Source organism: Leopardus geoffroyi, chromosome E3 (assembly GCF_018350155.1).
Source record: "Leopardus geoffroyi isolate Oge1 chromosome E3, O.geoffroyi_Oge1_pat1.0, whole genome shotgun sequence".
Lineage (NCBI taxonomy): Eukaryota > Metazoa > Chordata > Mammalia > Carnivora > Felidae > Leopardus > Leopardus geoffroyi.
Genome location: NC_059340.1, coordinates 32,737,571 through 32,754,275, shown reverse-complemented (window position 1 = coordinate 32,754,275; position 16,705 = coordinate 32,737,571). Strand labels below are relative to the sequence as shown.

General features: G+C 54.7%; 1 protein-coding gene across 16 annotated transcripts in view; it reads left to right on the top strand.

The window, feature by feature from the left end:
- CLEC16A (C-type lectin domain containing 16A) overlaps nt 1-16,705 on the top strand; it is a 203,662-nt gene that overhangs the window by 152,935 nt on the left and 34,022 nt on the right. For 14 of the 16 annotated variants that reach the window (XM_045461252.1, XM_045461260.1, XM_045461254.1 and 11 more), the window contains one exon: nt 1,221-1,385. In XM_045461252.1, coding sequence (XP_045317208.1) covers nt 1,221-1,385 — 165 coding nt within the window. The remainder of the gene's footprint in view (nt 1-1,220; nt 1,386-16,705) is intronic. The other 2 variants (XM_045461265.1, XM_045461264.1) reach the window with 1 other exon arrangement.

Here is a 16,705-nt window from a genome sequence, read left to right as displayed (position 1 = left end):
CCTCCCTCCAGCTCTCCTGAGAGGCAGCCCTGCTCGGTGAGGGGGCCACAATGACCCAGCACCAAATTTGGAAGTCGTCCGTTTCACAGGGACTGTGGTGAACGTGTGATGAGGCCTTGCGCCACCCTGGGCAGGAAGGCCCGAGCTTTCTTAGAAATAAAGGCTCTGTACCGAGGGCATTCCGTTCACCAGGGCCGATGGCACGGCGTTCCCCCGGGGGAGCAGGCATTCTATCAACTCCCCAAATTATAAATAGCCGTTCTCCAGACACCAGCGCCTTTCAGTTTGAGCACCAGTGGTCATCCTGGTGTGGCTGCTGGGAGCAGTTCCAGCCCAGTGAGGGAGGAGGAGGGGTGCTTTCTAAAGGGATTACCTAAAATTAAACCCTTGGCGGGCCGGGTTTCTGGACGCTCTGGCTTGCGTTACTTATCGTGCGTGCCCCGTTGATTTGCACAGGACTGTGTCCCATGCGTCCCTTGTTTTCTCGCTTAGCTGAAACTTGGCCTATGAAATCATTACAGAAGCATTTTGTAATGTGCAAAGTGACTTAAATCATTCCGTCCTTCCTCTTAAGATTTATTTTTAGAGGGTTGTTTTTTTTTTTTTTTTTTTTAATGTAAAGCAATTTCTCAGCGCTGGCACGAAGGCTAAATATTTCATCTGAAAATTGAGAATTATGCCGTAAAGTGGCTGTTAGAATGAACGCCTCGGGTATGCCTTCAATTGATTTTAAGAAGCCCCTCCAAATTGCTCTATCATGAGATTTGTTTCTGGGAGGGAAGATAGCAACCGTGACAGATAAGCACAAACTCATAAATACACAGGCGCACGCGTGGATATGTTCTCCCTCACACGCGCCTCCCCGTGCGCGTGTACATGTCGGAACTTTCAGGGCAGAATTGGCCCCGTTTGCTTTGGGGTCTAAAGTCGTACCCGCAGCAAAGCCTCGCTGAGGGTCTTTTGCCTGTGGAAGCCAAGGGTCCGAGGTGGAGACTGGCCAGCGTCCATTTCTGAATCCCTCGCGAGGCACTGGCTGTGTCCTGAGCTCAGGCAGGTCCTCGGTGTCGCGCCGGTCTCCCCAGCTCGAGGCTGCCGGCCGCCTGCTTGACGCCGTCCACGCGATGTGCCCGGCAGGGGCCGCGGATGCTCCGGCTGCGGCCCCAGCATCTACACCCCCGGCCCATGTGACGAGCATGAACCACGGTGTTGTTTGAACATAGCCCTCCTGGACCTCCCGATCCAGCCGACGACCGACGTCCTGGGGTTTAGACTCGGCTCCTCTTCCTCCCAGCACCTGCCTTTCCGCTTCTACGACCAGTGCCGCCGGGGCAGCAGTGACCCCACCGTGCAGCGCTCCGTGTTCGCGTCCGTGGACAAGGTGCCAGGTAAGCCGCCCCGACCCTGCACCGCCTCGCGCCCCCGCCCCAGGGTTCCGGGACCTTGTCTGTTGAGTCTGTGTGAGCAAGCTTCCCTTCCCGTGTCGGAATCCGGGCGGCTGGAAGTACCCATTTCTTAGAATTCGTCAAAGGATAGCTCAAGATGCAACACAAGCCCTAGAAATAAATCTTGGCTTTCTGTTTGGTGTTCTGCCGCCTGGGTTTGGTTTTCCAGAGATTTTCTGGGGATGTGGAAGAACTTCTCAGAATTAAGACTAAGAGCTTTCTCGGGAGTTTCTTGGAAATGCTCAGATTGTTAGTAATGAGGCCGTGGGGGAGTCCTCTCCTTCTCCAGGCGGGATGACGAGCGAGGCCGTGTGCATGGTTCCTGTTCCAGCCCCTGAAGAAAGGAGAGCACAGAGAGGGCTGTGCCAGGGCCTTCCCTGTGGGGGCTGGGAGCACCCCTCCCGCTTCCTCCAGAGCTCATCTCCCCAGAAAAGAGAAACATGAAAAGAAAGTTCGAGTGCCGCTTGCTCCTCCCACGGGCTGGCAGCCTCTCCCCTTCCTGTTCCAGTGTGTCTAAGATAAGTCCACATGCACCCAGTCCTTCGAAAGAGAGCCTCGCTCTTGATTGCAGAACTTCCCAAAGTTGGCCAGGCGGCCCCCTGCAAGCGTGTTAGGGTTTCGAACTCGCCCTGAAATGTTGCAGAATGTTTTCAAAAGCGGCTATCGATGGAAGATCAGTTGTGGATTTAAAACGCGGCGATCAGGACCTGTCCCAAGTCAGGGTCCTTGTTTTCCTTCCGCTCCATGATTTATTCTATATTCGTTCTTTGATTGCATTAATTCATTTTAGAAATATGTACATTGTAAGTATGTGGTATTTTAAGATATAAACAGGACGTGATAAAATGAGAAATAAGTCAGCTTTGCCCCCAGAAGTAATCACTGTGAACAGTTTCTTGCCTGTCCTTCCCGAAATGTTCGTTTGTATGCCATACACGTTTTTCTTGTCTATTTCTACACGCGGAGTCATACCATCTATGTGATTCTGCCCCTTGCCTTTTTTCACGGATACTTTGGTGTTCCACGTCAACGCACATAGATTCACTTCACGCTAAGTAACGATGAACTCTTGCATGGTATTTTAGCACATGGCTGGACCAGAAACATCTCTCATAACGTTTTGTATTGACAGATGTTTGGGTCACTTCCATCGTTTTGCTCCTCCAGTGTCATTGGACATCCTTGGGGGGTCTCGGTAGAAGTGTGCAAATCTCGACTGTCTGTGGGACACATTCTTAGCCGGGTCCAAGGGGAGGCTTTTCATCTTGACACAGGTAGTCCCAACATGTGCTCTGGGACAGTGCACCGGCTCACGCTGCCACCCACTGCCTGGACCGTTTTCATTCTTAAGACCCGTCTTAGTCTCTAAGACTGATGGTGACACTGCTTTTGTTTTCAGCTACGAAATGCGACGTGATGCTGCTGCCTTTTCCAGGGTCTGGAGGGTTCTTTGTCAAAGCTTGTTCAGGCTGTGTCATGTTCTGTAGAGTTGGTTGCTAAGTAAACATAAATAATGGCCATGAGTCTAGGTTAAATGTAGATTGCCTTGGTAGGAAATCATTTCTTCCTTCCTTCTTTCTTTCTTTCTTTCTTTCTTTCTTTCTTTCTTTCTTTCTCTTTCTTTCTTTTTTTCTTTCTCTTTTTCTCTCTCTCTTTCTTTCTTTCTTTCTTTTTTTCTTTCTTTCTTTCTTTCTTTCTTTCTTTCTTTCTTTCTTTCTTTCTTTCTTTCCACAGAGTTGTAATTTATTATACCATTTCTATAAGCACCGGCTTGTGATTTTTTAAATTGAGATCTAATTGACATATAACATCATACGAAGAAATAATTTCTTTAGCATCATTCAGGTTTCGTCTTGGGAACGAACAGGTTAAAAAGAAAAACCTGGGCCTTACTTCCGTTCATTCCTTTTTGGACAAGGCAAGTGTAAATAAATAAATAGAGCCAAGTGTCACATTCTTCAGCATCTGCATAATCATCTCTCTTGTTTGCAGAATGCTTTACAATGACTTATTACCAAGTGCTCCTACCCCGCCTGGGCTCCCAGGGAGAAGTGAGGTCATCCAATGCTGGGGGTATGGGCCTGTCTCCTGTGGCCTGGGCCTGTCCAGGGAGAGGGGGGGCCGGTACCCACTGCCCTGCTACTGGCCCCAGGGTCTGGTATTTAAGGTAGAGCCAGTTGGGACGGTGGAGGGTCAAGGGTAGCTGCCGAAGCTGGCCCTCCGCCCCTTCCCTGTATCTGTCCCCTGACAGCCTCTGGAGGTGCCACTCGGGTGTGGTGTGGGGAGTGGGGACACTCTCACAGATGTGGCCCTGAGGGCAATTGCTCTGGGCCCTTGGGTAGAGAGGCCTCTCGGCCTTCCCTGCCCTCATGGCCTGACCAGCAAGTGAGATCCCCAAGCCTCAGCGTGACTCAGAGAGAGGGAGGGGAGCTCTCCCCACCCTTCCCCTCCCCACCACTGGCTGTCTCAGCCTGCCCCACAGCCGCCCAGCATCTGGAATCATCCTTGGTCCTCCTCTTCACCGTCCCACCCCTGCTGGCCTGCTCTGCTTCCAGAAGACACCTCCCTGTGCCAGCCAGCTGCCCTCTCCCTAGATCGTGGAGCAGTAGCCTCAGCTTCTCAGGCTTCCACCCTCACCACTGCCCTTCGGCCAGAGGGATCTTTCTAGAACATAAGTCACATCACATCATGCCCCTCCTGCAACCCTCCGGTAGCTTCCGGTTGTACTTGGAACAAAACCCAGATCTCTCACTCTGGTCCTGCGTGGTGGTTGTGAAATGGGCCCCAGCTGGCGTCTCAGACGCAGCCACCCAGCTTCCTTCATCCCACCCCCCCCCACACACCCCACACACCCCGCCCCCCCCCGGCCACACCGGCCCCTGCTGCTCCTTGATGTCAGCACTTTGCAGAGTTTGGGCCTCGGGTCCCCTTTATACCCTTAAAAAAAAATATCGAGGATCCCGAAGAGCTATAGTTTATATAGACCTTGGGTGGTTCGGTCTCTGGCGCTTGGACTAAGCAAGGGACACAAGGGAACCGAGACCCCGGAAGATCGGAAGCATTCTCCCGCTTAATTTCTGTCACCAAAGTGACCGAGATGTTCCCCCCGGGCAGGGCACATGCACCCACTCGATAGACTTGGAGCCATTGCGCATCAGCCGGGTTTCGATGCCCTCACCTTGAAAGTTTTCAGAAGCCAAGGGGTGGGGCCGGAGGGGGGCTTCCGAAGCATGGCCTGGGTTGGCCTCTGATGCTGTGGCGCCACGGCCGCCTCCGGGCTCATGAGTGCAACGCTGTCTCCCCACCCCCCACCTTTTGGAAATGGTCTTGTTCTGTGTCCCTTGCCGTGGGCCACATGGTTGCAAAACCTGGGTGGGATGCCCACTCCTGCCCAGAGGGGATCCTTCACAATGGGGAAAACAGTTCTGGGTGACTGCCAGAGGGGCTGACTCTGTCTTGCCACCCTTCCCATTTTATCTGCCAGCCAGGTGATGGTCACAGAGCTGTGTGTCTCCCCCTTACCAGCTGTAAATGATTATATTTAATGAAAATACACCCTCCATTTCCTTGGAAGAGATACTAAAGTAGAATATAAATCAGGGCTCTTAGGTGACTAGCCACTTTGGTATATTTCTCTTTTTTCCACTGGGCTCGGAGAGAAATCACAAATCCTATTTATTGGCCGGTTTCATGTTCCTGGCCCTCGCCCCTGCGGCAGGTTCACCTCAGCTCAGCTCAGCCCAGCTCTTCGAGGGCAGAGGCGTGGGTGCCCGCCTGGCCGGGGCAGGGGGCGGTCATCAGCAAACAGTGTGTCCCGGAGGGCAGGCGTGACCAGATCTAGAGTCTGCCTTCGAGGCGCGGCCCTCCACCGTTAGTGCCCTCGAGGCCTTGTCCCACCAGCACTCAGAGACCGCCGATTGCCAGAATCTGCCAAGGGAGGCAGGGTGTCCAAAACTAGACCACAGGGGCATCTTTCCACACACAGCACGGCTGGTTCCTTCTCAGCGCTCAGGACTCTGATCAGATACCAGCTCAGGGGCCTCCCCCGCCCCCAGGCACAGCTGGTTTTCTTTAATTGAGGTGAAATTCACATAACATAAAAGAAAGCGTGCGATTCAGTGGCACTTAGTACGTTCATGGTCTTGGGCCACCACCACCTGTGCTAGTTCCAAAATACCTTGATCCCCCCGCAAATAAACGCCCGTTCCCCTGGGCCCTCCCTCCCCATTCGCCCTTCCCCAGCCCCTGGCCACCACCGCTCTGCTTCCTGGCTCTATGGACTGCTCTTTTCTGGATGTTCGTATACATCGTACGGTGTGTAGCCCTTTGTGTCTGGTCTCTTTCCCTGAGCATCACATTTGCGTGGAGGTTCCTCCACGTGGTAGCGTGTGTCCGAGCTTCCCCCGTGTGGACAGACTGCTTTTCGTTCGTCCATTCTCGCGCCGTTGACGGCCACGTGGCTGGGTTCCACCTTCTGGCAAGTGTGTTCAGTGCTGCTGCGAGCGTGCACGTGGAAGTTTTTAGTTGAACACCTGTCTGCCGTCCGTCGGGGTATCTCCGTCGGAGTAGAATGCCTTTCCCACGGCCTCCCGAGCCCTTGCCATCCGCTGGAGTTGACCCATTTGTCTTCCCGGCTGTGTCGCTTGCCCCACGCTCGCTTGGAAGGCTCCGGGGCACTGTTCGTCTTGCCCTCCACTGCCGATGCTTAGTGAGCAGGTGCCCAGTGACTGTCAAATGCGGGCGGGGACGTGGATTGGTGGATGGAGGCTGGGCTGGATGAGCTGTTCAGTGTCCTGTCCTCCCATCAGACCGTGAACTGTGGCAGGGGCGTTGCTGTCTTGCTTCCGGCCCTGGCACCTGCATCAGTTGGTGGTGGTGGCTCAGGATGCCAGCCACAGAGTCAGACTTCATCCCACCAGGGACGTCCCGCTTTCCTCTCTGGTCCCTACTTCTTGTCCCTGCTGGTTCCAGGCCGCCATTTGTCTCTGGGCAAACATTTAAATCCCTGAGCACAGGGGGAGTGCGGCGCTTTCCACGAGTGTTATCTTTATGAAAGGCAAACAAACCGGCCCTATCGGTCACTGACCCAGAACATTTAATAGTTCCGTGGAAAGGCAGCTTAGTTCCAGAGCCAGCCTCTGGCAGCTGAGTAACTGAGTGAGAACGCAGAGATCGCAGTGTGCTCAGAGTCAGCCGCGCTGACCACGAAGCCTCCAACTGACAGCCAAAAAAAAAAAAAAAAAATCAATGTTTAATTCATAGACCTCAGTCCTGCCTCCTCTCCTGGGATAACGTACTAGGTGCTAATGTCATCTCATGACAGTGTTTCCCAGAAACGGATTTTTTAAGCCTGTTATTTTTCTTGTTTCCGATTAGAAAACTGGAGCCACTTCTCTCCTCCCGGCTCCCCAAGGCAAAAGAAACGCCCTTTCTGGAGTCACACAGGAAGGAGAGCCTCCTGGCACCTTCCTCCAATCTTCTCAACCCCCTGTTAACCCCTCCCGAGCCTTCCAATCCCTGGCCAGAGACCCTAGCCACTGGGTCAGTGATTTACAGAAACTTCATTCTGACCTTCACACCTTGTGTGTGTGTGTGTGTGTGTGTGTGTATGTGTGTGTGTGTGTGTGTGTAAGTTTAAGAGAGAGCGTGAGTGGGGGAGGGGCAGAGGGAGAGGGAGACAGAATCCCAAGCAGGCTCCATGCTGCCAGTTGTAGAGCTCGACGGGGGGGCTCAAGCCCACAAACCGGATATCATGACCTGAGCCGATGTCAAGAGTTTGACACTTAACCACCTGAGCCACCCAGGCACCCTGCTCTGGGTGTTCTGAACAGAAAACATCATCTCTTTCTGGGAGCATGGCATAGAGTTTGACCGGAAGAATTAACTGTGCCAGGCACAGTTAATTCCGTGTTAATTCTGTATGCGTTAATTCCATGCTCTGGATAATGCTGGGAGCTGGTGTGGCTTTCCCTGTTCTACATACGGGAAACCAAGTCTTGGACCAAGGCTGCGGAGCTCACACAGGGCAGGCTGAGAGCCATACCTGCACTGCTGCTTCTAAATCCCACTTGTCTCCAGGCGGCCATCGGTGATGGCCGCCACTTATCTCTGATTGCCAGAGGTCAGCAAGACAGACCCCCATTAGAGAGGGAGGGGCCTGCTGGGCGGCCCTGGCATAGATAGATCATTCCCCATTCCCATCTTAGGCGCACCACTCACACACTCCAAGCCCCGCCTCGCATCAGGGATAAACCTGCAAAGCAGCCATCTGGAAAGACGCTGCCCCTCCCACCCCCCGCAACCACCACTTCCAAACTGGGTAGAGCTTGGGGCCACGTAAAGACCCCATCATGGCATAGATTTATTTGTTCCCAGTCTATCAAGAGCAAAAAGCAGAATTGAAACTTAAAAATGTTGCCTGTGCAAAATCAGGATCTGAGCTCCCTTCAGAGCTCTCTGGCAGAGGTCTCTAAGAGAGCAGCCCTTGCGTGGTTGGGTCGGAGGTGTGGGGATCAGGTCCCACTCAAAACTCATCCCTGAGCTGAGTCCTAGGGTCTGCTTTCCACGCCTCTTGTTGGAGCCCCCGGGGAAGCCGCGAAGAGGGAGTGTGAGCTCATTGTGCAGCTGGGAGCACACAGCCCCGAAGGAGTCACGTTCCTGAGTCAGGGCCCACGAGGCTCCCTCACCTGGAACGTGCCCCCAGATCTGGACGCTTTCCCAGTGCACACACTAGCACTTGGTGTCTGAGGAGCCCTCTTGCGAAACGCCGCGCAGCGGGCGGACCCAGCCTCGGGCCCCAGATGAGCCTCTCTGGGGGTGGAGGCAGGAGGAGGAAAGAGTTCCAAAGAATTGAGTGTTGCTTCACTTTTCGGGGTCATTGGCCACCTCCGACTGTCAGAGCGACTGTGTGCCCAGGAGCCTCGTGCACCCAAGGGAACGCCGCTCCGTTTGCTCGTGGAGAAGAGAGCCGAGAGCCTGGGCGGAATGCTCTGAGAGGAGGCCAAGCCCCGGCTTCACTCAGCCCTTGGGCTTCCGTAGGTCCCGGTGGGCCCCTGAGGGGCAGCCTCGCTGGCAGCAGGGAATGGGCGGGCATATGTCAGAGCCGGTGGCACAGCCGCGCGCCTGTGTGTGCGCGTTGGCCCATGCCTGTGCCTGCCCTGGAGGACGCAGCTCCTGCCGGTTCCTCGTCCTGTCAGACTTCCTAGGACGAGCCGAGCGTTTATTGTAGGGCAGCTGGAAAAAGTGGAAGGGGACCGAGAAGAGACAAGATGCACTGAACTTCTCTACCCTGAGGTGTCCGTGAAGCACACCCGGTGTCCCTGCCCGTCGTTCTTTCCGTTTGTCCGGCATGGGTTTCTGGTCTCAGCAGCAGTGTTTGCCCGGGTAAGAGTCAGCAGAAGGAGGTGGCTTAGCCCATCCCTGGAGCAGACAGTCTGGGTTCAAGTCCTCCCTCCACCTTCTACCCGTTACGTGGCCTTGGGCCAGCACCTGTTTATTCATGTAAAAAAAATGAGTGTACTTAACACTACTGAACTATGCACTAAAAAATAGTTAAGAGGGTCAACTTTATGGTATGTGTGTGTTACCGCAATTAAAAAGGGGAAAAGAAGCGGGGACGAAAATGTGACCCACCTCATCAGGCTGTCGTGAGCATGAAAGGAGTTAATTCACCTAAGTGCCCAGAACGATGCCTCACGCGTGTGCGGTGTGCAGTGAAGGTCAGGCTCTCGGTATTTTTTATTGTCATTGTTATTAGTCACGGTTGACCCTTGGGACCCCAAGTAATAGGTTCCCTCTCTACGCATTCAATCAGTTTGCACAAAGTTAATCACCCAGCAGCTCTCTGTGCTGCACGTCCCAAAGACACAGCACAGTTGTACGGATTTGCTCATTTAGAAAGGCTTGTCATCAGGTGCTGATAAAACGCGGGGGCAGAATTTGCCTCCTGCAGAAGGGCCAGGAGGATTCTGGTGCTGTGATGTGCCAGGGCCCCACAGCTCCTGGAGGCAGAGCCAGGGCCAGAGAAGAGCGGAGATCCGTCCCCAGCGCCCCAGCCCAGCGCGTGCCCGCTCCCCCATGGTCCCGACTGCCATCACTTAGTTCTCGCTGACCCACACACCGGGCCTGGGAGGCTGGCACCGTCGGTCACTCTGCGGACCAGGAAACCTGAGCACGGGAAGGAGAGTGCCTGGCCCACTCCATGAGCCCATGCCTTCAGTCCTGAAGATTATTCAGGGGCAGAACACCTGGGAACCAGCTGTGATTTGGGAACCCAGGAGCATGGAAACCAGTAGAAAACATGACTGTATTCTGTGGATGCAGGTGTCTGCGTCCGAAGGAAAAATCCATAAAATTATGTGAAGAAACTTGATGAGCCTCTTTCCTCTATGGATGTTTGTTTTTTTGCTGCTGAGTCATTTGTTTTACCAACTGCAAGTTCTCGTTAACAGACAAGTGATAGCAAATGATGAGGATCAAAGGCTCGTTTGTGGGGTAAAACTCAGAAACAGGGAAGACCCCGGCCCTTAATTTTAGCTGGGAATTGGAAAAAGACCAATTCCCAGCTAAAGACCAATTGGTTTGATGTTTGCCCGAAAATGTCTCTGACTAGCCTAGGGAACCCTAGGGTCCCCCCTGGAACTGGGTTTGAGAACCACTTTACCACTTCCCAAGACCCAGTCATGGTGCCTGCCTTGGGACCCAAGAGCATGAGGTGCCAACCGAGTGGCATCACTGAGTGTGCAGACGGCTAAAATGAGAGTTGTCACTTCATGGGGACCCTCCTAAGGGTGAGAGGAACCAGAGCAGAAGGCTGGCATGGGACACAAGAATAGTGCTGAGTGTTCACAGAGAGGAGGGAGTCACTGGGTCCTCCACACGTCCCTTTCCTCTCTGCCCGTTCCTTCGTGGCCTCTTCAGAGCATGGCAGCCCCTAGGGCCCAGGTAGGGGACCACCAGGGAGAGACGGGAAAGGGGGACAGATGAAGGAAGAGCTGGCATTTTTTTTGAAAAAAATTGTTTGATGTTTATTTACTTTGGAGAGAGAGAGAGAGAGAGAGAGAGAGAGACAGAGCATGAGTGAGGGAGAGGCAGGGAAAGAGGGAGACACAGAATCCGAAGCTGTCACCAGAGAGCCTGACGCAGGGCTTGAACTCACGAGCCGCGAGATCATGACCTCAGCCAAAGTTGGACGCTCAACTGACTGAGCCACCCAGGTGCCCCTTTTTTTTAATTAAAAAAAAATTTTTTTTTAAGTTTATTTATTTTGAGAGAGAGAGAGAGAGCACTCGCGAATGAGGGGCAGTGACAGGGAGACAGGCTAGAAAGCCCAGTGGGGTCAGAGTGCCTGAGGGCTTCTGCCTGCTGAGGAGTTGAAATTTTACCCTGGAAGCAATAAGGAAGCCCTTGAAGGTGTCAAGGCCAAGGAGCGAGGAGGCAGGGGGCTTGGCTTTTGCTTTACTGGAGTCAGGAAAGGCAGAGGAGAAGGGGGTGGGCAGAAGAGAGACCTGAGATGCTCTCAGCCCTTCCGATGGCACCCCGCCCCCCCCCCCCCCCGCCCCCCGCGCCTAACTATGCCGTAGGTGGTGCTCTGCCCTTGGGAAGGATGAGAAAGTCTTTCTGCAGAGCTTCTCCCTTCCTCGGCTTGGTGCACGTCCTTCCATATCCCTTTCTGCATGTTTCCGTGCTATGCTTGTGCTGGCCTACTGCGTTGCCCTTTTATTTCTTGACATCAGCGAATGCCATTTTCACTCAACACTGTGTCTTAGATTTTTCTTCCCTGTTAGTTCGTGAGAGTGCCCGCTTTCGTTTTTATTCCTGCAGAGCAGTCCATCATGTGGGCACACCAGTTTATTTAGCCAGTCCCCCATTGATGGATGTTTAGGTTGTGGCCAGTTTTTTGCCCTTGACAAATAATGAGCGCCTCTGCATGCCCTTGCACAAGGATTTCCCTGGAGTAAGTAACCGTGAAGTGAGTCCAGAAATATCTAGGGCTGTGGCCCTAACTGGACTTGGGTGACCAATGAAGCATGTGGGTGGAGGGAGGGGGAGGCCCAGGGCTAGCTTAAGGCAAAATATCAAGGACTCTCACTTTATGTCCAAACCCTCTCCTCTCATTTAGCCCGCGAGGGCATTTTGGTAATCCCAACTTCTGCCCGAGCAAAATCCTCATTGCTTGTGGGTAGTGTTCTGTCCAGGAGGCCTTCAGGACAGGAGCTGTGATGATTGGAACGGTTCCCAGGAGCGAGCGGGGGGCCTCCAAGGGCTCGCTGACCCACCTCTTGGCTTGTCATCCCAGACAGGACATGATGGTATGATGGGACCCCCAGTAGGTTCTCCTCTGACCTCCTGGCTTCTCCACTGAGGTTAGGACTTTCTTCGATTCTTTCCTCTCTGTAGCCAGCATCCCATGACTCAATACAGCTTCCTTTATTTGTGGCTGGCCAGCCATGGCATTTTGTATGAATGTGCTTTTCTCCAGAAACACATACAGAGTATTATTTGTTCAACATCTCAAATTCCCAGAGGGCCAAAAGTCAATATTATCCCAGTGTGGCAGGAACAGCTGTCTTGTGACATCTCTTCACACTTAAACAGCCCATTCCTTAAGCCCCGGAGCGACCGCCAAAAGATACCCCAAAGCCCATCGAAGCAGGGCCGATGAATTGTTTTAGTTTGTCTCCATTGCTTCCTGCTATGAACTCAGGTCCTTGAATTCACATGATTCGGGCAGTAGGCGCTTCAGCTGTGTGAAATACTAAGTTTGGGCTATGATTTGCAATGACTCCTCTGAAAATATTTGCAAGTTTGGTAAAAATTCAGGTGCATGCCATGTGCGGTATACTTGTAGCTTCACAGACTTTTTTAAGGCCCCAGGATGAGAGTCCCATTTATTGAATGCCTGCTATGTGCTTGCTAGGTACCAGACTAGTTGCTTTACATAAGATAAAGAGAGAAATGTGTAAAAACCGTCATGTCACTAATCCCACTTCTGCGGCCGGGGCGAGCAAGACTCCAACGCAGAAGCCCCTTCTCCAGGGTCCCAGAGAGACTGAGCCTGGTTTCAGACTCCTGTTCTTTGTAATGTTTCTACCTGCTTCCTGAGAAAAAGGTTATCTCTTGTTGGGTGTTCTTTCCTTTCTTGCTAAGTTGACTTGAAGGTTCTTTGTTGCTTCTGAGATAAAGCTGCCCTTTGTTGTGGCTTTCTGAGTATGCTGACTTCACAGGCTGACAGTTGAACCTGAGGTACTGGGTACCACATGCATTCCAGCCTCTTGGATGGAACAGGTCCTCCTAAATCGTTGAGTCAGTCCAGTGGCAGGAAGAGTCGGTGTTGATGGAAAGAGCCTCCCCAAACACTCCTCCCACCCTTACCCTTCGTATCCTGGAGAATGTTCTGAAATAGTTGACATTTATAAAATCTTGGACGTTCTGGAAAAATGCTTAAAAGAAAAGAAAGCAACAGATTTCCAGCCCGATGCCCAAGGAAAATGTCCCACAGCTCAGAGCAGCGTTCTGTTCTCCTGAAACAGTGCCCGGGGCCTAGTGGAGGCATGGCCTGCTCGCTCTGCCCTCTCTCACCTCTCCATGCCACCCTAGCAAAGAGCAGATGCCAAAGGCCCCCCGTAGCGACTTCTGTCCCCACTGAGTCGGCAGAGGGGCCCCTGGTGCCTGCTGGGACACCCACAGCTTCAAGCAGCTTAAAAGCTACCACCGTTTGGACGTCTGCTATATGCCAGAAGGGTGGATGCCACTGTGCTGTTTAAACCATGCTCCAGCCCTCCCAGAGCGTTCTTGCCGTGAGGAGGTTTGGGGCACATGCCCTGGAGTTAGCCCACGCAGCTGTTTTGGCACCGACCCATTGCTGTCAGGAAGTTCTGGAAGGCTCCCTGAGCCTCAGTTTCTTCTTCTATAAAATGGGGCTCCTGATAGAACCTGCCTCCCAAGGGCGGGAGCTTGGCCCAGGGCACCTGTGAGGTGCCTCACGATGCCCCAGTAAGTAACCGTCACTGACATCGAAGAGGAGAGGCCGGGGCCCTGAGGGCTAGAGCAGCCTGGCCGCGTTGTGCCTTCAGGGGGTGGGGTGGGCGCGGTGCAGGCCAGCACTTTGGGCCTCCTGGCCGGGGCTCTCGCCCCTTGCAGGGCAGCTGGCCCAGCCCCTACAGGTCACTCACAGCTGTTCTGCCTGGTGCTCTGGGGCTCTGCCAGTTGAGGGGGCTTCCGGGTGCCCGCCCTGCTAGAGCCGCCAGCCAGGGCCACCTGAGCCACCACGCATCTCCCAGCCAGTGCGCACCGAGCACCCCTTGCAGCTCCGTTCCCGTCCTCGTGCAGCCGGCAGCCTATGGGGGGGAGGCAGACGTACAAATGGGGCGTCCCTGTTCCACAGGTCACTGGGAGGGGGCGTTCGCTGACGGGCGAGCCGCCTAGAGGCCCAGTGCCATCTGCTCGTGAGGGTGGCCCTGTCCCCGCGGGGTGTGTAGCTAGCACCGTAGGGTCGGGAAGGCCTTTCCCACCGGCACTCCCAGTAACGCCCTGAGGACAGGGGAAGGGGGAAGCCGAGTCCCGAGAGGCAAGGTGACCGTCCGGGTCGTACCTCCAAGAAGCCGCAGTGTGCTTTGCCATCGTCAGGTGGCAAGGTCTGCGTGGCTTGGGCACCACGGAAGAGCGTTTCCTGTGGCTCACCGCGTCACCAGCACCTGGCCAGGTGTCTCCACGATGGGGATCACAACCGCCTGGGGAGGAGGAAGGCCCTGTTGCTATCCCTGCTTAACGTGTGAGGGATCTGAGGCCCAGAGAGGTTAAGTCACTTGCCCCGGGTCACACAGTGGTCCGGAGTACTGCTGAAACCCACTCCTTGACCACCTCACCCCGCGGCCTACTCAGTCCCCTGTCCTGGGATCCTCCTCGGGGCCCGGGGACCTGAAGAAATCCTTAGGCTTGCCTTGGCACAGCCACGTTTGAAAGTCGGGAGGCCATGTTCTCAACTTCAGCCCTTCACACGTGGTCCCTGAGCGGTCTTCGCTCCCGGGCCGAGAAGGGTTTTCTGAGCACGCCTGTCGAGGCGCGCTGATAAATCAGGCCCGAGATGCCTCCGCTTGGCTGGCAGCACTAAGTGGTTGTCTAGGCTTCCCCGGGCCAGTTGACATCTGCCCAGTAGGTGTGAGACATTAACAGCTTATTCTCCTGCTTTTCGCAGCCTGGGCTGGCTCTCCGCCAGAACGCTTCAAAGTAACAATAATAAGGCCCCGACCTGCAGTGGGAAACGCTTGTGCACCAGCTGAACACAGGGGCCCCTGCAACGGAGATTTAAGGTCTGCTAGTCAGGGAAGAGTTTGGCAACCTTCCGGAAGGTTCTAGGGCTGGCCCCGCGTGTAGCTAAGCTCTCCAGTGATGTGAGTTCGGGGAGTTCTGCAGCTTGTTGCCATCATGGCCGCCCAAAGATGGGCTTCTGTGGAAGGCCATGAAGTTCACCTTTTCATGTATTCTGTTGTTCAGCCTGCGTGCACCGAGCGTCTGCTGTGTGGCAGGTGCTGGGCTTGGGTTTGAGGTAACAGCCAGGAGCCTACCAGACACCCCTGGCCCTGCCACACGGAGCTCGCAGTCTGGTAGAAAGAACAGGCCTGATTCATCCGTTTGTACCAGTAAATGATTAGCCACTGCTAGGGAACCTGCGGGGATCAGGGAGGCTTCCCTGGGTACGTGGTGGGGGCTGAGGGCGGGAAGATTCCTTGGAGCAAACTGGGTGGGCGGGGACGAGGTGTTCCAGGCAGGGGACAGCATGTGCAGGGGAGCTGAGCACAGAGTGAGGGCGCTCCCCGGCTCCCATCACTGTGACAGGGGCCAGGCTCCCCATTGCTGCTGCCATCGATGGGCCACCTTTTATGCTTCGAACTCTGTACCAAGCCTGCTCCGTGGGTTCGTTATCTCGCCTTGTGAGCCTAGGGAGCGGCAGGCTTATGCTCACTTTGCAGTCAAAGTTTCCTCAGCCTGGGGGGGGTTACCTGGACTTGCACAGCAGGTCAGCGTCCCCAGCGCCCGCCTGCCTCCGCCTGACCCCAGCCCGTGCCCTTGTCGGGCTCTCTCTTCTCCGCGTCCTTGTTGTTACTCTTCCTCCCTGTCCTGTATTACCGCTCATGTGGCTTAGAGGCCTGCCGGAAGGATCAGGATTCCGTGGCCAACAGGCCCATTGGGTGAGAATTCTTAAGTTCCCGACCTCTAATTCGCAAACAGCTGGAAGCCCAAAACCATACTTTGCAAGTGCGTCCTGTCCCTAGCGCTCAGCACTTTTTCAGCAAACCCCTCAGCTTGGCTCCGGACCCCGCTCCATCCAGCTTAGAGGAAGCGCCCCCCTGAGCCTTGGTCAGGACTGCATCACACACAAGGCACAGCAGTGCCTTCCCCAAGGAGCGGAGAGGCCCAGCGCACCGGGCGGCGTCGGGGGCGTTCCTCCAGCCTCAGGTTGGAGAGTGGCCTCGTTCTGCTGTGGCCAGAGGCAGCGGGGCCCGCTCAGTTCGGCCTGGCCTTTGGGGCAGCTCCTTGCTCTGCGGGCAGGTGGGCCTGTCCAGCTGGGTGGTCAGGAAGTCAGCCGCCTAGGACACCCTCACTCAGCTGGAGGGGCCCACGGGACCCGCCCTCGTGGTTTCCCGGGGGCAGCGGCACAGCCTTTTAGCAGCATGGAGTCCCGCCCTGGCTCCGCGTTTCTAGAATCGCCTTGAGAGCATTTGAAAAGCCCCCGTGTCCATGCCAGGTGCAGCCCAGTTAAAGTGAGGAGAGGGTCACTGGTGTTTTGTGAGGCTCCCTGACTTGTTCTAAAAGCCCTCCGGTCTTGAGAACGTTATGAGAGATGAAGGCATCTCACTGAATTTCTCTCAGGTGGCTTTTTTTTTTTTTAATTTTTTTTAACGTTTATTTATTTTTGAGACAGAGAAAGACAGAGCATGAACGGGGGAGGGTCAGAGAGAGGGAGACACAGAATCTGAAACAGGCTCCAGGCTCTGAGCTGTCAGCACAGAGCCCGATGCAGGGCTCGAACTCACGGACCGTGAGATCATGACCTGAGCCGAAGTCGGCCGCTTAACCGACTGAGCCACCCAGGCGCCCCTCTCAGGTGGCTTTACAAGAGAGTCTGGGTGACCCCTGGGGTGAAATGCCGTGGCCTGATGGTCGTTTCTTTAATCTGCCCATCCTCACCGCACTCTTACTGCTGGCTTGTGCGGCATGGGGCCCACCGTGACCGAGGTCCCTTCTGCGTAGATCTGATGCAC